Source organism: Nanorana parkeri, unplaced genomic scaffold (assembly GCF_000935625.1).
Source record: "Nanorana parkeri isolate BGI_ZX_2015 unplaced genomic scaffold, ASM93562v1 scaffold1035, whole genome shotgun sequence".
Taxonomy (NCBI): Eukaryota; Metazoa; Chordata; class Amphibia; order Anura; family Dicroglossidae; genus Nanorana; species Nanorana parkeri.
Window position 1 is genome coordinate 187,436 of NW_017307303.1, and position 23,499 is coordinate 210,934.

Sequence of the window (23,499 nt, forward strand, 5' to 3'; positions counted from 1 at the left end):
GGAAAACAATGTAACTTCCTGTTGCTGCCATGATAACAAATAAAATGGAAGCAGAGCTAAAAGAGGCTATTAACAACCCTTAAAGCAAACTTTTGGAGAACAAAAAAAAATACTTTAACCCCTTCATGACTGAGGCCTTTTTTTTTTCATTTTTTTGCACCCATGTTATATTCCACATTTTAGGCCTGAAAATTACTTAAAAAAGAATGATTGCTCTCACTCCGGCGTGCGCGGCGATACCCAACATGTGTAGCGCGTTCGTCATTTTCATACGTAGGCCCACCCGACGCGTGTTTACGTGGCGACGCGCGTGCTCGCGGGGGACTTTTAACATTTTTTCATTATTATTATTAGATTTATTAGAGATTTTAAAAACTGTTTTTAAAAAAACTTTACTTTGACTGCTATCACATGGGGGGGCTTACAAGCCCACTACAATTTAACCCTTTCGCTGCTAAGCCCTCCGGAACATTTTTCAGATCAGTTGGCCAAGCCATTTTTGCATTTTTCCCTATTGATTTGATTTTCAACTGCTGCCTTGCTAGCGTTTGTAAAAGACCCCCCAAACCATATATTTTCTGAAAGCGCAGGCCCGGTAGAATAAAAAGATGGTGATACTAAATTTTTAGGCCCTGCGATAATTGCGCAAATGTTTCTCAAATTAATATTAAACCGATAAAAATACACAATTCAATTGTTAAAACACACCAAAATCAGTATCCGTGCACAAAAAAAATTATTTTCTGACTAAATCTAAAAGATAAAACTGTATTGAGTTAATAAATAACAAATATTAGCAAATTTGTAATTGCGCCTTTTTGCGAAAAGGTAAAAAAATGAAGGTATGCAAAACTGTAAATAATCGACTTATGTAAAAAATTGTTTTGGTGTTTGTGTTGTGATAAAATGATACAGGTGTATATTTAATTGCAACACAAGGTATCACAACGCATGGCAATGAGTCACAAAGCTTTGCCATGCGCTGCCACAGTTAATTTAATGTTTTTTTTTAAAGAAAAAAAATAAATAAAAAAGATCATGCACTGCGATGCGTTCTAACAACGCACTGCAGCGCATGTGCATGGCGTACACCTCAATATGTGTATGTTATGTGGGGGGAGGGAGGGGTTGTGCTTTTTTTTATTATTTTTTTTGTACACATTTTTTTATTTTATTTATTTTTTACATTTTTGTTTTTTTATTTTTTTTACATTTTCTATTTATTTTTTAATAATTTTTTATTTTATTTCTTTAATGTTGGGGGGGCTGCAGTGAAATATCTGGGGTCTAAATAGACCCCTGACATTTCCCTTTTGAAATAGAAATTGGAGGACATAAGTCCTCAATTTCTTTTTCTGCAGCCCCAGCACACAATGAATGGGAAGCACTCAGTACAGAGGCTTCTCATTCATTCACAAACTAATGATGGTAACAAAAAATCTTACTATCATTAGTTTCTGAATGGGGAGGAGCCTATATAGTGAGTGCTTCTCCCCATTCATAAATTCTTGAATGAACAGGCTGTGATGTAAATCACAGCCTGTTCTCATAACTGAGGACACATAGTACTATGTGTCCCCAGTTATTTACAAACACCGGAGTGATCAGGCGATCACTCCGGTGTTTGCTGTAAACAGAGGGATCGTTAAATATCAAATGATATTAACGACCCCCCGCTCTGCCACGCTACAGAGCCGCTGTAATCCAAAAACTGACAGGATGACAGCGGCTCGGATCGGAAAACACCGCTCAGCCATCCTGAATTGCGGCCAGCCGCCGCTTGGTCCCCCGACCCCCACACATCCCTCCCTGGGGTGGCTCCAGGGAGGGATGAGAGACTCCAGATGCCGGCAGCAGCGGTGCGCCTGGTATTTTTGATGACAGCTATTAATTTGAAGGGGACAGTCCGGGGAACAGCTAAAGCGACCATGAGCGTATTACTGTAAATGCCAGGTCCGTACGGCATACTGAGCTGGCCAGCCAGAAGAACTTTTGTAGCTCCGTATGCCGTACGTCCTTGGCAGCGAAAGGGTTAAACAGAGTCCCAGCGGCAAAAGTCACCGGGAGTCTGTTTAAACAGCCCCGATGCTGGCGACGTACACTGTACATTGTCAGTCACGAAGGGGTTAAAAATATAGTTGCAGGCCCCTTTTGGATGTTCCATATTTAGCTAGGGAACACACTTTAAAATGAATAGTGCATATAGTATACAACATTCTATAGTTTCCTTGATCATTGGCGAGAGATCTTCCATGAGTTTGATGTAATTGATTCTCGCAAACAATCTCAAAAGGGCAGGGGATTTTTTCCTGCACCAAAGTGCTGGGATGCAAGCTTTAGTGGTATTCAAGAGGTGTACTAAAGGAAGCATTTGCATGTTTTCTATTGAATGACACTGTGATGGAACATAAGGTTGTGGGGTATTTAAAAATCTGTAAACTTTAGTGCTTGACTCCATTACCTTCCACGTTTGGGCATTCCCCAAAAGTGTTGAGAATGATGCCTTCTCTATCCCCACAATTCCAAAAGGATTTGGAGAGGGACCAGAAGTGTAAGACACTTGGGACCCAATACCACGTCAGGGGTTTGATCCCTGGTTCCTGAAAATTGTAGGGCTGCAACTAATGATTATTTTCATAATGGATTATTTGGCCGATTTTTTTGGGGGATAACAAAAAGTTAAATAAATGTCATCCTTAATTTTAAAATAAAATACACAAATGCAGTGTTACAAAGTTTACTTCAGAATAAAACTGCATGTACACGTTTTTGCAATTGCACTGCACTGGAGCGCAGGGCATTGCAGGACCGTGTGTTCCAATGCGGGCGATAAGCATTGTGGGTGGGAGGCGCGTCTTGGGTGCCATTAAGATAAATGGCACTGCAACGCACCTCCAGCAGAAGAATTTGTCAGGCCGAAAATGACTGACTTTTTCCACCTTTTATAATTTTTTAAAAATAATTGTATTGCAAGCACAAATGGCGCCGGAATAGCTTCAGCCAGGGAATGACAGTTGCAAGATTCCACAGATGGCAGCTGAATGTAAATACAGCAGGTAGGGCTGGTGCAATAGCCAGCCTGCTATTGGATATTTCAAATTGCAATAGCCAAGAGCAGGCTGGCTATTGCACGCTCCCACCCACTGCTTACTGTGCCTTCCTCCTAACATGGAGGAGAGAACTAGGCGATCTAACCAACTGATCAATAATGAGAATAGTTGACAACTATTCTCATTATCGAATAGATTAGTTGGTTGCAGCCCTAGATAATTGTGAATAATCTAGGATTAGTAAAGTATAGTATTTTTTCTGCTTGTTCCCATGAAAGTTATCTGTAGGTCTGTTTCCCATTTCTGTAGGAAAGAGAACGTTTATGCAGAGCATAGTTTAGAAAGTGTATGTCTTAAGGGGCCATGTTCAATGCACATGGTTTCAAAGAAAGTTAAGTGGTCAGGAATGTAATCTTGGGGAAGCCAAAGGTTAGAAAATTATGAATCTGTTAAGGTTTTCCAAAAGCCCAGAGGGGCATTAATTAGTAGGGTCCCTAGAAGGGTGAACCTTTAAGCTCATGAAGGAGTAATGGGTGCACATAAAGGTATAAAGATGTATAATAGTCAAAGTCTGTTCTATTTCTAGACACTGTTTCAAGGCTTTATGCCTGCACCAGTCCACCACCCTAACAAAGTGTACTGCCATGTAAAACAGCGCGATATCAGGTAGTACTAGTTCTGCTATGGATTTGGGCATGCAAAAGGAAAGAAAATCTATCTAGTGAAATGTACAGCTTGAAATTCTGTGTTTGAGTCTAATTCCTCCATCAGTGTATGCACTACATAGGTAAAAAGTTTCTGTATACTGGAATGAAACAAAATCCCTACATTGTTATCAAAGTAAATTCATACCTTTTAAATCCTTTGTATTTGTACTTGGAACACTCAGCCTGAACTTGAAGGGCTAATTCTCGAGTTGGAGCCAAGACCAACATACCAGGCCCCTCACGTTCATTTCTAGGTCTATTAAAATATGAGTAATAGCACAGAGACACATTGTCAGTGTAGGACTAGTTCAAAGTTCAACACAATAGTAAAACAGGTAACAATGTAGAGCTGCAACAGTTATTCGATTAAGTCGATTAAAATCGACGATGGAAAACGTTGTCAACGTTTTCCATCGTTGATTCGTCGGCTAAAATTCAAATTTCCCGCTCGCCGCTGCTTACGCCCGAAACAAGACAATTATTGTAATGCAACAGAAAAAATATTTTTTTTAAATCTTACACCGGTTGAAGATCTAAATGAATAAATCCTGGTAGTAAGTAGGCCAGTGTTTTTCCAGTGCCAGTTTGAGCGATTCCAATGAGATCTAATCCTTGAAGAATTATTGGCCATGCCTGCGACTGAATACGAAAATTTTGAGGTTAAACAATTCTTTGTAAACTATAACCAACAATGCAAAAATAACCAAAATGTCCTTCTCAGAGAAAAAAAAACATCACAACCTATCTGACCTCTGGATCTGGAGGAGCTCGATATAAAAGCCCTTTTCTACATTCTCCTTGTGTTTGGTATTGAAAGATTGTCTGTTATAAAAATGAGCTCCAGATAGCTTGCTCCCAGTTCCTGCAGACTCCTACAAGCACATGAGATGCAGAGATTGAAATTTTTTTTTTTACATTTTCAGAGAGGATACCCACATTTCTAGAGCAAGAGTTATACAAATAAAAACGATCCTCCAGCGCCGACAGGCCGAATGGACGGGGGAGAGTACAGCTGGCTCGGCCTCTAGACAGGCAGAGCCAGCTATCAATCACGCAGCTGGGTGGATCTCGACAGTAATGTCGGGATCCGTCCCGGCTGTGGCATTCTCAGTATACCGCAAGCTGTAGTTCGCGGTATACTGAGCTTTGGGTCACGGGAGGACGCTAGTTTATGTCCTCCCGTGACCCTTTGGAGATCTATGGGGAAAAACACTTACCCCATAGTTCTCCTTCAATTCTTAGATCACTGGGTTATGCAGTAACCTTTAGGTGATTTTACAATGGCAAATCAGCCAAAGCTGCAGGAAAGCCCTGCATAACCCCTGCCACTCCGCCTCAGTTTTGAACCAAGCAGTACAGAGTGGTATCACATAAGACAGGGGGACCATCCTTTGATGTACTCCAAGAAAAGTACTTTACAGGTAAGACAAAAAATTCTGTTTTCTTAATCATAAATCAGAGGACATGGGAAGCTCATTCATAGACCACTGGGATGTTAAAAAGCAGTCCAACAGAAGGGTGAGCAACAGTCAAAACCACAGCAAACAGGCCCAAGAAAAAACAAACAACCAAGAGGGGATCAAACACCAGAAACAGAAAACTTAACAAAAAGGTGAGAGCAAGTCACAGGACCTTTTAGACAAAACTAGCATACCAGCAGAAGCCTGAACATCCACTTGATTAAACTTGGCAAAGGTGTGAATGAAGACCAGATGGTGGCCCAGAATTAGGTGGACTTCCTTTAGACTGCACAACTTTGGCTTCCTCCTTGATGGTTGATGTAAGCCACGGCTGTTGCATTGTCTGATTGGATTCTGGTTGGATGACCCTGAAATCTGGGAGTGCTGCTATGAAGAGGTAACCAAATCGCTCTAAGCTCCAAGATGTTTTTCAGGAAACATGATTGCTCCGACAACCAGGTCTCCCAGACTAAGAGGCCCTTCAACAGAACAGGTTGGCATCTGTCTCAAGCACCTATGATATGGTTCTCTGGACCCAGGCGTTACCAATATCCTGTGGCCAAAGGGCTAAGGGACACTTGAAATGGGGGCCGTCCCTTCATAAGGAAGAGTACTTGCTTACCACCTTAGTGGTCCAGGACTTAGTGAAATTGCATACACTGTTTGGGTTTCTAAGCCGATGCTTGGGAAGGACAAAAGGAACTCTTATTAAGGGAGGGAGTGAAAGACTTGGCTCTTGGAGCCTTGGGCTCCTTCTGAGACAAGAAGGTGCTCTTTTTCCTGTGACTTTTTTAATTTAAGTATCCAAGAATTCACCAGAGTCATCCTTCCAGGGATGGACATGCGTTTTAGCAGATTCCTGCAGAGAACCAACATTTCAACAATCTAATTCAGCGTATATGGAGCAATGGGTCCATCCCAGAAATTTGGCTGAAATTTGCCACTAGGCCATCTAAACAGTAGCGCAGAGTTGTGAGACACATAGTTGCATAGTATTTTAGGTTGAATAAAGACACTTTGTGGATAAATCCTTCCTCCACCAGTTTTAGGTGGTGGCCTCTTGTCCTTGTTATGGAGTTTACTGTAAAAAGTTTATTGTTGATGTTGCCATCACCACTAAACATTTTGTACATCGGCAGACGGGAGGTGGTTCATGTGTATTCCGCTTGCCTGTTTTTAACCCCAAAAAGTAGGGATGCACAGATACTTTGAGTACCAATGCCGATACTTGGCATTTTCATGAGAACTACCAGGGTTGCAACTGGGACCTGGCCCTGACACTCGACCACTGTCCTGAAATCATTAGTCTGTATTGTTTTAGAAAAACTGTCACATGACAATAAACAAAAATGTATCAGTACTTGTAAGTAGTAGGCAAGTACCAGTACTCGTACTCACAAAACTGGTATCTGTGCATCCCTTTATTTATATTTATAAAAACAAAATCATACATTAAAACAGAGATGTACAAGTCCCAGGAGCTCCGTGTGCTCCTTACAAATGACAGCTGCCTCCTAATTTTTGAATATTTCTCTAGTGTAGTCTTGAGCTCAAAAGTATCGGTACATGTACTCGTACTTGTACCGAGTACTGTACTTGGTATCTGTGCAACCCTACCAAAAAGTATTACTTTAAATTTTTCAACATTAAACCTCATCTGCCATATAGTTGCCCACTCACCTATTTTATTCAGGTCCTCCTGTAATGTTATGTCGTTAGAGAACTATGCGGTCAGGGCTTTTCCCCATAGTTCTCCTTAGGGTAACGGGAGGACACAAACTAGCGTCCTCCGGTAACCCTAAGCTCAGTATACCGCGAATACTGAGACGCCGCAGCGGATCCCGACATCGATGTCGAGATCCGCCCAGCTGCGTGAGTGACAGCTGGCTCTGCCTATCTAGAGGCAGAGCCAGCTGTACACGCCCCTCCCCCGTCCGTTCTGCCAGTCAGCGCTGGCGGATCGGAGCGGGGGGAATCCAGCCCCTCCCCTGTCACGGCAGAGAGCCGTGACAGGATCGAGAGGTGAGCGAACGCCGGTATATGTTCGCTCACCTCCCGATCTACTGAGCCGACCTGCGACAGTCTCATTGTCACAGGTCGGCTAGAACTATGAGGTGAGTGAAAAGCACCCCCCTCATAGTTCTCCTTTAATAAACAGGTTAAACACTCTGGGGCCTAGCACAGAACCCTGGGGCACGCCACTCTCAACCATAGACCAATCTGAAAAAGAGCCATTTATTAATACGCGCTGGACACGTTCCTGTAGCCAGTTCTCAATCCATGTACACACCATTTCATCTATGCCTATAGATTTAAGCTTGTGTATTAAGCGTTTATGCGGTACAGTGTCAAACGCTTTTGCAAAATCCAGGTACACCAACATCCACCGGCCTTCCTCCAACCAGATCTCTACTCACTTCTTCATAGCATGTTAGTAGGTCAGTCTGACAAGAGTGGACCTGCATAAATCCATTGCGATCATCACGTATACCTTTGTCACCAACAAAATCCACTAAATAGTCCTGTATCATTCCCTCAAATAGTTTGCATACTATTCATGTTAGACTGACTGGTCTGTAGTTCCCCGCTTGGCATCTTGAGCCTTTTTTGAATATCGCTACCACCCTTGCTTTACGCCAATCATATGGTACCCTTCCAGTCATTAAGGAATCCTTGAAAATTAGGAATAAAAGTCTTGCTATAACGTGGCCGAGCTCTAAGGACACTGGGGTTCAGGTTATCCGGTCCTAACGATTTATTTGCACTAAGTTTTTCTAGTCTGTGTTGAACCCTGGCTTCCGTCAACCACTGCGGTATCTTGCGCACTAAGCTACTCGCATTCTAATCTCCATTAAACCCGTATTTTTCTTGTGTATATGGATGAGAAAAATGAATACCTCAGCCTTCTCCTGGTCGTTTGTGATTAATCTCCCATTCTTATATTTTATTGGACCTACCAGCAGCTTGCATAGCAGGGCCTGCAAGAAAAAAATAAGGTTTTAAAGAGGGCTTCTAACCTCTGGGCCACATGGCCCATGAAAACAGGGACATCCTTTACAGGGACTGTTAAAGTATTGCTCAAACAAGTGATAGCTGGGTCTACAACAAGAACAGCCCATATCTTAAGGAAACCTTCTTCAGCACGGCATTGCCGAGGAGTTAACACCTTTTTTGCGTGATCCTAGGTCTACAGTCACCAGCTGTAAAAGAGTGTACATGAAAGGTTTTTGCTGGTTTGAGCATTTTTAAAGAACCAAGATTAGTGACCTTGGGCAAGGCCAACATAGGTGGCTGTAACTGTAAACAAGTACACACTGCATTCACAAGGACAGAAATGGTGCCCTTGATCTTAGAAAAGGTGCCAGGAGACAAATCCTCATCCTGGAAAGGAGTCCACCAAATTGGAAGCAGCCCCTTCTTACTCCAGGAGCGCAAAAGGCATACAGAAGAAGGTCAGAGTGGGACCCCGGGAAAAATAAAGGGGCCTGTGGTCCAACAGGTCAGATATTTCCCCTAAGAACTAAGCTATTACAGGAGTACACCTTTCTCCAGATAATAGGGTAGAAGAGGGTGTCCTGGATGGTTCTAAGTAGGACCCTGAGGCGGGCAGCGACAGGGAAAAGGAGCAGAGCAGAGGACTGTCATAAACCGTGTCCCTAGAAGGGACAGAACATTCCCCAGAACAGTTGTTGGTTTGAATAGTCGCAGAGGCAACACATCCCCAAGTCTATGATCTGCCATTGTACTAAGTACCAGGTACCTACAACTGCGGAGGTCCGAGCTTGACTAGACACGTCAAGGCAGAAATGGTGACCCAGTGAGTTGGTGTATAGACTACCCCCTCCCTATGACCAGCAGTGTATGGCCAGCTCACAGGACATGCCAGGAGGAGAAAGAAAATAGCTGACACATGCGTAGTACGGACCCCAGAGTGAGGCTGTGTAGGGGGAAAAAAGGCAATGGCAAGCCAACAATAGTGGCAAAATTTAGAAGTAGCAGTCCTCCCAAAAACACCATGCTAAACCTTTTAGGCACAAGAGTACATCCCATTACTGAAGGGGGCTCAACCACAACTCTGGACCTGTATAGCACAATGTTGCAACTCCACATGCTGCACTGAATGCCAAGGTGAGCGCCCCACACAGGATCCTCGCACAATATACCTGAATTGGCGTAGGCCGTTCAAACCCAGCATCTTTTAATGCAGTCATAACGTCTGGGAAAGGATGAAATGCTTCTTGAAAAGTGCGGACAGGGTTTGGGATTGGCCTTTTATCAATATCTTTCAAGTCTTTACAGATAATGTTATTGTTGTCCTTCCTATAAAAAACAAAATGTATTTGATTAAAAAACACGAGCCACTTACATATGCATATAATTTCTCAAGCCCTAAACAAGAAAATATATAAACAAATTATATAGAAAAACATTTAAAATATACAGCGCTGTACAAATGAAACAAATGCTGCTCTGAAAAGAAGATTCAATAAATTATTATTTTTTAAAGAATTACTAGGGGATACACCGGTACTAGGCATTTTCATGAGCACTCATGATAAAAAATGCCCCAATACGAAGCGCTGATACGGGCATTTTAAAAGCAAGCAGCTGCCGCAGAGCCCCGCTCTTGTTGGGGACCTCATGACACTGCTTACAGTGCTGGCAACACATCTAGTCGTCCTCCTTCCTGTGGACCCCTGCTGCCCGACTCCAGACCCCTGGTAAAAAGCCGCACAGCCCTCCTAACACCCCTACTGAGAACCCGCAAAGCCCTTCTGACAGCCCCCCTGAGACCCTGGAGACATCAGGCTGTCACCCCGGAGCAACACAGTATGTAGCTTTATATTATTCTGCATTGCTTTATAATCCTCTACAGCTGGTGGTATTCTGCATTGCTGTATAATATATTGATAGGATTTGTAGTTCTCTATAGCTGGTGGTATTCTGTACTGCTGTATATAATGTATTGCTGGGATTTGTAGTCCTTTGTAAAGCTTAGAGTCCGTGACAGAACTACCAGGGTCACAACGGTTGCAGCTCTGACCAGGCCCCGACACTCCACCACTGTCCTAAAATCATTAGTCTTTATTGTTTTAGAAAAAAGGTGTCACATGACACACATACAAAAAAAAAAAAAAAGTATTGGTAATTGGTAGGGATGCACCAAAATTTCAGTCGCCGAAACATATCGGCCGAAAATGGCACTTTTGTCAAAATGCCAAAAGTGCCATCTTTTGGCCAAAATAGTAGTGCATCCCTACTCCCCTCCCAGCTGGGAGCTGCTTTGTGTCCCAGTGGGGAGGAGAGAAACGGTCACTGGAGGCCGAGCGGTGCGGGAGGAGATCGATGTCAGCGGCCAGTACCTCTCCTCCCGCACTGCTCAGCCTCCTGTGACAGATCAGGATGGAGAGCGGCGGTGACAGCTGTCATTGCGGTCACAGGAGGCTTGGCTCTCCTTCCGCACCGCCCCCTGTGACAGATTGGGAGAGTGGCGGTGTGGGGGCAGAGACAGCTATCACAGGAGGCCGGGTCCGCGGTGCAGGGGAGGTGTCACCTGCCAGAGAAGACCGAGCTCTCCTCTCGGCACCGCTCGCTCATCCTCCTGTGACAAGCCGATCCAGGTTGGAGAGGGGGAACAAGCACTTAGCGATCGCTGAGTGTTTGTAAATAATTGAGGACATAGTATGTTTACTGTGTCCCCAATTATGAAATGGTAAGTGATCTACATCACCTCCTGTTCATTCATGATTGTGGATATAGTAAACATAATATCTCCACAATATCTTCCACCTCTATGAATAAGCGGGTGAAACATGTGAGGTTGTAGTTGGTTGGGGCTGTGCAGTGCTGGCATTTGTTGCTTTATACACTTTATTCACTGATATACTGGATTTGCTGTAAATTTCAATAAAATCTGCAGTTTTGGAATTCTCTGGATAGTGCGGTCTGTTCGTATACTGCTACATTCTAAGGTGGAGACGCACCTATTGGACCAGCACCTGGAGAGTCCTGATGGTGGCTAAGGAATTGGAGCGGTGAGATTTCCTTTGGCTCTACATAATATCTCCACATGTTATGAATGAACAGGAACACTCAGTATAGAGGCTTCCTGTTCACTTATAACAGGGGCTGCAGAAAAAGAGATTGATGACTGTGTTCTCAATCTCTTTTTCTATTTAATTTCTTTTTCTATAAATAATTTCTATTTATCAGGGGTCTGTTTTCGGTCCGACTTTTTTTTTCGGTTTTGAAAATTTCATTTTCGTGCACCCCTAGTAATTGGTATCGACGAATACTTCAGGAAAAATATCGGTACTTGTACTCGGTCTGGGAAAATTGGTTTCGGTGCATCCCTACAACTAATATAAGTACCTGAATTTGACTTGGTATAAGGCTCTGCAATTCCTCATACAGCAACACCCAGTCTGGAAGCAGAAGGGGCAGTACACGGCACGCACAAGTGCCAACAAGAAACATACGAATTGAAAGAGAGCAAAGTAGGCAGAGAAATGATCACACCCGTCTGCTGTTGCTCCTTCAATGTCCAATGGGCAGGGTGGTGTCAACAGTCTATTCCTTAAATTTTACCAAGTAAAATTGACAGTTGCCTGGCTGTGCTATAAGAAAAGCTGTGTTTTTCTCTGGATGCATAGAAATGAAAATCGTTTGAGGTTACAACAGCTTCCATATATGTATTTAATCTGTAGGGGATTGCTTTAAATTTTAGCTTTAAAAAGTCACTTTATGCATCATGCAATAGTATGTCAGTTGACAAACCACGCTGGCGAAGTTCCAAACACTTGGTTTACAAAACCTGCATACAATAATATACATTTTTGTGCTTGCCATAAAATAATTTTCTCTACATTCACTGAAGAACACAGCAAAGATAGGTAGACCTTGCAGGAGTACTCCTGCTACTTGCAGGAGTAAGACGCTAGGTACAAACACAGAAACACAGCCTAGAGGCGATCCCTACTGGTGGCTACGGAGTCAACTGGCAATGGTCCTTCCCCACTACAAACCAAATCAATTGTCAATAGCTGCAACAAATAGGCACATGAAGATAGGCATCTCTAATGTCTATAGATGCAAGAAAACCCCCTTGATACAAAGAATCCCCTATTAAAAACAGACTTCAGCTGGAATTTGTTAAAGGAGAACTATGAGGTGAGTGCTTTCCACTCACCTCATAGTTCTAGCCGACCTGTGACAATGAGACTGTCACAGGTCGGCTCAGTAGATCGGGAGGTGAGCGAACACATACCGGCATTCGCTCACCTCTCGATCCTGTCACGGCTCTCTGCCGTGACAGGGGAGGGGCTGGATTCCCCCCTCCGCCAGCGCTGACTGGCGGAACGGACACAGCTGGCTCTGCCTCTAGATGAAGAAAAAATGAAGTGAAAAAGAGTTATATGGGAAACCCTTGCTTGAACGACAAGGTTTATAAGTCCCAAAAGGAACTGGGTGTACCCCAGATGAACTGGGTGTATCCTCGAATCTAAGGGCTTTCCTCATGGAGTGCACAGACAAGCTCCTCCTCTTAAAAGAATGACTGATGCCAATGGCATCTCATCACCACTTGACAGAGCCGGATCAGAGTCCTTAGGAATGGATGCGTCACATACAGAAGACACGTGTCCCCTTAACATTAGACACCTCAGTGGGCATGCGAATCAGAGCATGAGCCAAAGCCCACTCGATCTGGGAAACAAAGCAGTAGTGGCTGTAGTAAAATCCTCAAAAGGCAGAGGGATCCCCGAATTATCCGACACAAAATCTAAGACATATAAAACAGATGCACAGGAGTCACAGAAGGGGACTGAAGAACTCTCATTAGCAAGGCCGCAGCCCACACAAACCAGAGAAGACGCCTGCTCTGACAGCACTATAGTGGGGCAACTGGAAGCCCTCCCAGTCATATCAGCCACAGCCATGGGCGAAGAACCAAAGTGGTTAGACTGGGGTCAGCAGGACACTTGCAGCCCCCACCAACAAACATCAGCCCTGTGCCTATAGGTAGCCCTGAGTCCACTTGCACCCAGCAAAGAATGCCCCTTCCCAGAACAGGCGATACTCATCAGGAACAAACAGCAAAGTTGGGCAAAAATGCCCACAGTAAAGATGGGCCTTAGTTTCTAGCTTGGACTGCAAACCACCAAACCCGTGGCCCCAAACACAGATGACTTCTGGCTGGAACCAGGGTACGGCTGTGAAGGAACACTATGGGGTCTATTCACAAAAGGGTGAAGAGTTTGGAGAAGACAGGAGAAGTGAACAATCTAGGCCAAAATAGCCGATTTGGAAAAATTCTCCAATTCAGCTCACTTTCCAGTTCAGCTATGTTGTCCTAGATTGTTCCCTTCTCCTGCCTTCTCCAAACTCTTCACCCTTTAGTGAATAGACCCCTATGATTGGGCAATCAAGACCAGCCGGTCATATGTGGCCCTCTTGAGACGCTCTCATAAGTTGCTCTGTGGATGCAATTGTAAGGAAACTGCCTGTGCTCAATGGCCATTCTAGGGGACTACAAGGATCTATAGGTATCACTTCTCACCCTACCGCGATCAGTACTTACAGAAAACCACACACATAACAATACACCCAGTTCTCAGCCCCGCGATCAGTACTTACAGAAAACCAATGGCGGGAATTATGACGTCACTATGACGTCAATAGGGTGGTCTCATGTGTTAATCAGTCCTGTGTGTTTGTATATATAATGGTGATGGTATAAACTCTGCAATGTTCACTTTAAGCCTGATGAAGGGGACCCTGCGCGGCCCCGAAAGCGCTTGTTTCCACTTTAAGTGACTTCAAAAATAAAATGAAGATTCACTAAAATCTTGACTTATTCCGTCATTCTTGGAGTGCTGGTGACATCCATACAACATTTTATCTGATACGGCGCCATCCATAGTCATTACGAGCACCCATTTTTTCCACATGGGAAGCCCGGTAAGGTGTGCTACAGGTCCTTGGACATTTTCACTGCAATTGGCAGTGACCACATGACCAGGAGTCCATCCTAACAGTTCTGAATCATTGCCAAGTGACCAGGAGCTATATGACAGTGTTTAAAAGTAATCCATATTAAAACCTGATCACAGGTCAACATATTGACCTGTGATCCCATCCTTGTGTATAGTTCTAAAGAAAAAAAAAAAAAATAGGGCAGAGTCCTCCAGATGGGAGTAAAATCAGTCAAAGTGGAAGTCCGAGAGTTGCGATATAGACAAAGAAGCCCTTATAGAAGCCCTTATAGAAGCCCTTATAGAAGCCCTTATAGAAGCCCTTATAGAAGCCCTTATACTTTAACTGCAAGTAGTAATTTTGCCCTTATTTACCTCCATGTTTCCACATCTTCTGCAGACATTGATGCTACACTTGGAGATTCTTTGTAGAAAGCCTTTTCAATTGCAGGCATTTCTTTAAAAGCAAGAAAAACATGTAAAACAATATATCAATTTAAAAGAAAATGTATTGCAGTTTTGTACATATTTACTTTATTATAGATAGGATTTTTGCACTCGCCATGATACTTTTCTTTGTGTTCACTAAAAGATCACACGGAAATCTTAAATCTCTAATTACCGGATGTCAGTGCCACCTTCAGTAGGACAAAAAAAAATATCAAAAAAGACCAGCCTAAAGAGGCCCCTGATGGTAGCAAATGAGAGACCGCATTCGTCAATAAATGAACACTTAATTGCTGTATACATCGTTTTGGTGTGCGGGTGACATTCTTCAACTATCTACATGTGGCGGCGACATGCGCAGTCATTTCGAGCACCCGCTTGTATATCTACATGGGAATCTCGGTAAGGAGTGCAGCAAGGAACCTTTTTTCTTGATGAGGCATACTGGGAATGCAGGGCTTTTCCTACAGCTTTGATTGATTTTGCAGGGTCCAGTCCCCTGAAGGTAGCTGCATAACCCAGTGGTTAAGAATTTAGGTTCCTGTGTCCTGTGATGTACTCAAAGAAACTGATTTTACAGGTATAAAAATCCCATTTTTGTTTTCACCGTAATATCCTGTTCTCTGTATTCATTGAAAGAAACTGAACCCTACCTCTGGTTGTCTGCGAACAGCTTTCTATGTACCGCTCTGCAACTAACTTGGCTACCCTAGCATATGGGGAAATTGGCTACCTAGCAACAATGGAAAGAGGCTGGTTGACCCCACATGACGAAAAAAGGAAATCAGACTTCAGGACAAAGGCAGTAGCCGAGAGGTAAAGTGAAGGGAAATCCTTTGGATGTTTTTCTGAGAAGACATAAGGAATGTAAAGCAATGTCCCAATTAAGGTGAAAAGCAAAGACTACTATAGAGAGGGAGGAAACCTTAGGTCTCAGAACCACCATATCGTGGTTAAACAAGGAAGGGTTCCTTGCAGGACAAATCTGCCAATTCAGAAACTTGTCTCACAAAAGTTGTGGTGACAAGGAAGGCCACCTTTCAAGGGAGTAAAGCCAGGGGGATATTCAGGATTAGTTCAAAGAGCGGGTATTGAAAAGTCGCCAAACACAAGCTTGAGGTCCCTCAATATAAGCAACCCCCTGCACAAAAGCTTTCAGTAGGGAGTAACAGACAAGCGGTCTCAGAGAATCGCTAAGGCAAAGATTTGGTTTTCACTTTATCCCTTTTTATAGTAAAAAAAAAAGCTCAGCAGTTATAAACTACCACCAAAAGAAAGCTCCATCCCTTCTTCAGTAATGGTCAGCCAAATGATCATAGCACTGAAAACTGAAACATGGCCTGGTAATTAAAGAAAAATTAAAACAGAATTAATGTGACACCATCTTGGACTGTGCATGCCAATGCAATTATAACCCAAAATTCAAAGCAAACCTATCAAAAAATATTTGATTTACATACCAGCCCACTTCATTTCTTCATATTTGGCTTGATTTTCTCTAAGCTTAGACCAATTTATTGCAGGTCTTTCCTTAAACGATGACTCCGAAGAACTTGAAGAACGACTTTCCCTGTATCCAAACCCTGAAGAAAAAAAATGTAAAACGGTTAAATTTAAAAAGTTCAACTGACAATGTGACAAAGTTTGAAAATGACATGGCCATCAAGTGGACTGAGCCTGTAAGGTTCACAATATTATGCAGGAAAATGCTATGGGAGAGGTAATGTACAGTGGTACCTCAGTTCACAAACTACAGCTCTGATAGCCTCAGATAACATTTTCCTGCCCTTCAGACACAGTCTTTTTATTCTTCCGTCTGTTTGCGAACAATTCGGTTCGCGAAGAGGAAGTTCAGCAAAATTTTGCTTCCGTTCGCGAACTCCACATCGGGTGACGCAGCCATCTTCCCTGCTCGGACACTGGTCGTGGCTTCCTCTAGTCGAGATCGCGGTCTAATCACAGTTTGATTCGGTTCACGACCAGAATCGTGGAACAAATTAAGTTCGTGAACACAAATTAAGTTCGTGAACAGAGGTACCACTGTACTAAAAAAATTTCTGCTAAATGTTCTTCGGATTTTAAATTAAAACTATCAATCTAGTTACCATCAAAACAACATGATTTTGGTCTTACCTGTAAGGCCCGTTCACAGCAGGGCAGTTCGCTCGTGTGGATTTGTCTACGCTGAAATGCCGACATGAACAATCCTATATATTCCTATGGGGACTGTTCATGCAAGCGTGCGGCTCTGCGCGATCCGAACCACCTAAAAATGCACCAAGCTACTTTTTTTGCGCCAATCAGCGCGTTTTCCATATAGATTTCAATGGAAGCACACTGACCAGCGTTTTTAATTGCGTTTCAGCTCAAAAACACCCTTGCAGAAAAAGCACTGAAATGCTTCCGCCCTGGTGTGAATGGGGCCTAAAACTTGCTTCAAGTTTATCACAGGACAACGCGAGTTCATTCAACAGATGGGTTGAGCAGCTACCTTCAGGTGAATTTACACTGGCAAATCGATCTAAGCTGCAAGACAGCCTTGTATAACCCCTCCCACTCACAGCCTGCCTCAATTTGTATCCTTTGATGTATTTCAAGAAACTGATTTTACAAGAGTACTGAATGGCCTTGAGCTCTAAATTGTTGATCAGGAGATGAGATTTATCCATTGACCGTGTTCCTTGATCTTAGAGGTACACAAGGACTCCTCCACAGTCTGACAGGCTGGCATCCATATGTGAGCACCTTCAGGGACCATTGAGGAAAAGGATTTCCCCCACTTCAATGCCAGGCTGGAAATCCACCACAAGCCTATCCTTGCTGGACAAATGAATAGGGAGGACGAGGAACTGAGCCAGATTGTCACATGCAACCAAGATGCTGAACTGCAACAGTCTGGACTTAAGGCCCGGTCACACCTCTTCCAGTGCGTTCGAGCAGCGAACCGTGCAGGAACACACTGGATCGCATACTGTGAAGCCTCCCTGTGAAGCATCCTTGGCGTGAGGTGGAGTGGCAGTGTATTCAAGTATATATTATTTAAATCACCAATGGGGGAAGTTTATTTTTTTTACTATAGAATGAAAAAGTACTGTAAATTTAAAAAAAAAGTTTCCCTACGTTGTTATAAAACATCTATTCTTAACCATATTTTTGATAAAATATAAAAGTCGGGGTCACGTCGGGTAAATAGACACCAAACACGTCAAGCCTTACAATCGCGCGCGCCCGCAAAAATCGACCACACTGAAAATTGGCCATAGGCGACGCTTAAAACGTTTTTACCGCTCATGACTTTAGTGTTATCAGTGATTAATGGCACTAAAATTATTATTGCTCTCACTCAGACGTTCGCGGTGATATGTAACATGTGCGGCACAATCGTCGTTTCCGCACATAGGCGCACCCGACGCATATCTGCGTGTGTATGTGGGGGGCGCAGGACTTAAACACATTTGTGTGGTTTTTTTTATGCTTCTTTAATTTTTGTATTACTTTTTTTTTTTTTTAGAATCTAAAGCTCCCGGCCTGCCGTGTGATCACAACGGCTGGTCGGGAAGCTGCTCGTCGGGCTCCACCGACCTCTCGTCACAGACGAGACGAGTGGATTTTTCAAGCCCTGCACATATGCATATACACACAGTGGTACCTCTGTTCAAGTACCCAACTTAATAAAACAATCCTGGTCCTTTTCCTGGGTGACCAATCAACTCTTTCCTTTGGTGCCACTGCTGTACTTATCTACATGTTAAAATGTTATACTAACAATATTCACACAATCTACACTTCACTTACACCTTTCTTCAGAACTTCTTCAGAACACAAGATATATTGCAGTTACCGCCATTTGATTGGTCCCCAAAACAAGCACTGTGATTGGCCAGCAGGGTTTGCACTTAACATCCACTTCTTAACTGAATCATACTTGTGTTTCTTATTTAGACTAAAAAAGCATAACTTTTTTTGTACTGCATATTTTTGCCTTGAATTCAGCATTAAATTTCCTCTAAAATGTACATAAAATGCACATTTGCTTGTCTGTGACGAGTGGACGGTGGAGCCCGACGAGCAGCTTCCTGGCCGGCCGTTGTAATTACACGGCCGGCCGGGAGCTTAACACAGTCAAGCGATCGAGCGTCTCTATAGACGCTCAATCGCTTGTATCACCAGCTGCAGTGGCGTAACAACCGGGGGGACTGAGGGGACTATACGTGTTATTTTGCACATTTTATTTATAAATATATAAAAAAAGTACAAGTACTGATACTTGTCCAAGTACTCACAGATACAAGTACTGATACATTGTTGTTGGTGTCATGCGACAGTTTTTCTAAAACAATACAGACTAATGATATCAGGACAGTGGTGGAGCCAGAGCCCGGTCCCAGCTGCAACTGCAGCAACCCTGGTAGTTCTCGTGAAAATGCCAAGTATCGGCACTGGTATCTGGACATCCCTAATGACAACTGGAGGCTACATAGCCAGGCCTGCAAGGGCAAATAAAGCCTAAAAGGAGGGTTTCTAACCTCTTGTCCACATGGTCCTTGATAACAGGAACATTAATAAATTGAGAACAGGGACCTCTTGTCCACAATGGTCCCTGTTGAGAATACATTCTCAACAGGGACCATTAACATCTTATTTCAATAAGAGGTAGCTGGATCTAGAGTTGCAGAAGCAGCAGTAGAGCCTGTGAAGCCAGCCCAAAGCATGCACAAAGAAAGATGGTGGGCCCACGAGCAGTAGGAATTCCTAGAGGAAGCGGCACAGGCAAGTATGAATCAATACAGTCTCTGCTATTGAACCCAATCTCATGGCAGGCTTGTTTATTAAATATTCTTTTGTAAAAAGGACTTCAAATTGCAAAACCTGGGGATGACAAAGATAAAAATTCAGGGACACACTAAGAATAAGTGTCTAGCATAAACGCATGTAAAAAACACATCTCCCAATTATGGTCATTTTATACTAGATGTGGATGTGACATCCATGGACAACCTGTCAACAGAGGTTTGTACCAAAGCAACAGCTGCACACCTCACTGAGCATCTAATGGCAATAAATATCCTGCCATCCTGCATCCAAAACATCACAAACATAAGAAAAGTTATTTGGCCCGTGGGAGCATAAAGGGTAAAGAAATTATCCCTTGTGGTAACAAGAATAATTAAACATAAAAATAAAATACCAAAGCTGCCGCTGAATAACCTGTGGCCCATTGAATTGTGTGAAATGTGATTGCCCATTGGTGGCATCATTTTATTTTTATGTTCAACCATTTGAAGACCAGGTGTTTACACCCCCTTCTGTCCAGGCCATTTTTCAGTATTTAGCTCTGCGGTACTTTGACTGACGTTTATGCACCTCCTGCATTCGGGGACAAGAGAAGAGATCAAAAAGGGAGATTGTGTACTGAACTTCCTTTAATCTCCACTGAGAGCTTCACCGTGCCAGTGTCAGCCGCCCGATCGCTTGAATGTAAACAGCCGTCGCTGGCTATTTCCATGCTGACAAATTCCCAACTCGTGCGCGCCGAGCATGAGCGGGGCAGGACGTCCCAGCTCCTACAAGACTCCTGTCCGGCCGTTCAGGAACGGCCATGGACGGGAGGTGGTTAAATATTAGATATACACACGCACACACTTTATTGTTTTTATTATTTTTTTTATTTTGGAGTGAGGTTGTAACTCGTAAACTTTGTAACAAGTAAACTTCTAGTTTTAATTAAGTTGTTTACATACAACAGTGCAGTCTTAAAAACACATTTGTAGGCACTGTTCTCCTCGCCTTCTGGTCCCAGAATGTATCAAACATATTTTAACACCTTAAGCGTTAATTCTACGATTCAAGACGTACAAATAACTCGGAGCAAAAATTACGCTTTAGTTGCCAAAATAATGTCGAACACGTAAAAACAACAACAACAACAACAACAACAACAACTTTCTAACGCTTCAGTCATAAGCTTTGAAGAACATGCTAAATAATGATTGGGACTTTCATGAATAACATGTTTTTAAATAAAAAATATGGAGAGGTAAATAACTAGAGAGTAAATAACGTAACGCTTTGTGAACTGACACCATAGTGACAAAGCAGAACATAAAGAAGGCCAATGACTTTTGTCTTGCGATGGTTGTAAGGTACTAAAAAAAACGTACGATCTGCCTATCTTGCATAGGCAGATCGTACTTGCGATGATCGCAAGCCACGACCCGAGGGGCGGGCTTCCGATGACCGCAATGCCGAACGGGCAGTGTGCCGCTTGCGCACACCGGCCCGTATGGCTTTTATCGTACGGACATGCCACAAACCCGCCGAACACCGTACGATGCTCGGCGGGTTTTGGAACATGTCCATAAGTTAAGTCGTGCGACCTTACAGTAGTAGAGGTCGCACGGCTTCCACACACCTTACGATAATCGTACGATCGCGGGATTTCCCGCGATTATCGTACGATTATCGTAAGGTGTGTGGGGACCTTAAGCCAGGAGATGTGCCTGAGGCAGGATACCACGAAGTAGAGGGAACCACCTTTTCTTGCAACAAAATGGCAACCCAGGATATGACTATTCCCTGCAAAAAGGAGCAGAGTCCCTTGCCAGCCATCTGGAGGCAAGGCTGAGTGAATAAACCGGAACTACTTGGTCCATAAGGGCAGGTATATTAGACTGCTTCAGAAAGTAAACCCGCAACATGCTCAGTAACGCTCTTCGATATTAAATTACCCTTCACAGAGGTCACAGTACAAGCCCTGACAATAACTTCATCTGCTTTTCTCTCAAGAAGACCATTGTTGTTCAGCCATGCTTGTTCAAGCATAGAGCTGCAACAACTATTCAATTAAAATCGACTATGGAAAACGTTGTCAATGTTTTCCATCGTCGATTATTCGGCTATAAATTAAAATTGCCTGTTGGTCCATTCGTGTCTCTCTCTCTCCCTCCCTATCTGGTCAGTGGTATCCTGCATTGTGCCGCTGTATATACAGTGGCACACTGCATAACACCAGCAGCTATAGATGAACAACAAATCCCAGCAATAATACATTAAACAGCCTGTATAATGTATTATTGCTGGGATTTGTTGTTCTTCTATAACTGTTCAGTGGTATTCTGCATTGCGCCATATAATCATTATACAGCGCAATGCAGAATACTAGCAGCTACAGAGGACTACAAATCCCAGCAATAGTATAATGTATTGCTGGCATTTGTTGTATTCCTATACAGCTGCTGGTATTCTGTATTGCGCCGCTGTATAAAATGTACTAAATTGCACACCACACTTTTTTTTTTTTTTACTTCCAATGCTCCCAGCTTGCTCCCATGATGGACTACAATCTCAATACAAACTAGTAGTCCATCACTGGGGCCTTTTTTTTTTTATCCGATCAAACTTAATAAACTGCTAACTAATCGATTTTGAAAATAATCGTTAGCTGCAGCCCTATTCAAGCATCACCCATGGTCAACATCTACTTCTTGGACTGAGATGCCACAATCATGTAAATCCTGGTGCCTCCTGGTGCCTGTCCAGTTCTCAGTTGTGTATACTAATGTCCAATATAGGTCAGTCCCTGCTCCAGCCTTTCACCTTGTGGCTTGATACAAGTTTACAATGTGGCAGTGTAATAAAATGGTGGAGAAGTAACTGAGGAAATGCTTGCCACTGCCAAAAGCGAGATCTGCCCTGATCTTGGGAGGTAGTAAGCCCTTTCAGGATAGGTTAGCTGCTGGGAACTATGGCACCCATTATCCCCATCTGAGGTTGGCAGAGAGTCCTATAAATCAGGATTGCCAGGAAAAAATGAGGGGGCACTGGGGGATACCAGGTATCATTGAAGGGCTTATATGTCCCTAAATGGTTCCAAAGTCAGCATGACAAACTTGAGATTTTTTTGGGTTGTACCGAGTTCTCTCACTCCTCCCTTGCTGTCGTAGCTAGGTTAAACTGCATGAAGCCCCGTACTGTTCAACAGTTTAAAAAGGCTGCACGTTATATATTTGTTTCTGCTCAATAACTTGTTAAATACCTTAAAAACTGTTTTCTAGCCCTTTCTAAAGATCTGCCATGAGTATTATTATTGCTGGTTACTGTAGCACAACATTTTTTTAAAGGTTGCAGCCCTTGGTAGACCTAATGCAACCCCATAGTGGTTTATTTGTTTCATGAGCAGTTGAAATATGTATGCTTAAGAAATCATAATTACCTGTACAAGGTCTCCACCAAGTGGCAGGACTTAGAATTTCAGTCATTAGCCTTCTCACTTAGAATAGGATTATAGTATAGAACTAAAACAGAAGCTATTCGTAAATATTCGAATATCCATTAATATGGATGCAATTTATATAGTTACATAGTTAGTCAGGTTGAAAAAATACACAAGTCCATCGAGTTCAACTTAGAGATCCCAGTAAAAATACAACTGCCATGCCACATCCGCTTGGCAAGCTTTTACTTTAAAACATCCATGTACTAATACTCAGACCTTTTGACATAAGGGACCCTTGAATTACATATGGTATGGCAAGTCACATATGCCAGTTACATTCCAAAGCTGTTTTACAGTAGCCCCAAATATCACAGAGAAGCTACCTGGCTATTTCATCCTAACAACTAGTCAGTACCTCAGGAGCTTTTCCTAAGCACTTTTAAGTATATTCTCACTCTAGCCAAATCAAGCTGCCAGGTTGCTGTGGTAGCTCTGCATCTACAATTAGTCAGTAGTCAAGCATGTGGGTGGTCAGGCAAGTCAGAACAGGCGGTGGTCAGTGAAGTCGGGACAGGGGGTGGTCAGTATAGTGGGCGGTCAGGCGTGTCAGTACATTGGGTGGTGGATGGGGTGGTCCATACCTTAGGG

The 23,499-nt window shown here is 43.2% G+C and overlaps 1 protein-coding gene across 1 annotated transcript in view; it reads right to left on the minus strand.

Moving 5' to 3' along the window:
* Positions 1–23,499, minus strand: part of DDX43 (DEAD-box helicase 43) — a 48,978-nt gene that overhangs the window by 15,255 nt on the left and 10,224 nt on the right. The window contains exons 4-8 of the mRNA XM_018567355.1: positions 16,097–16,219; positions 14,565–14,646; positions 9,381–9,537; positions 4,278–4,396; positions 3,903–4,013 (exon numbers count right to left, since the gene is read on the minus strand). Coding sequence (XP_018422857.1) covers positions 3,903–4,013; positions 4,278–4,396; positions 9,381–9,537; positions 14,565–14,646; positions 16,097–16,219 — 592 coding nt within the window. The remainder of the gene's footprint in view (positions 1–3,902; positions 4,014–4,277; positions 4,397–9,380; positions 9,538–14,564; positions 14,647–16,096; positions 16,220–23,499) is intronic.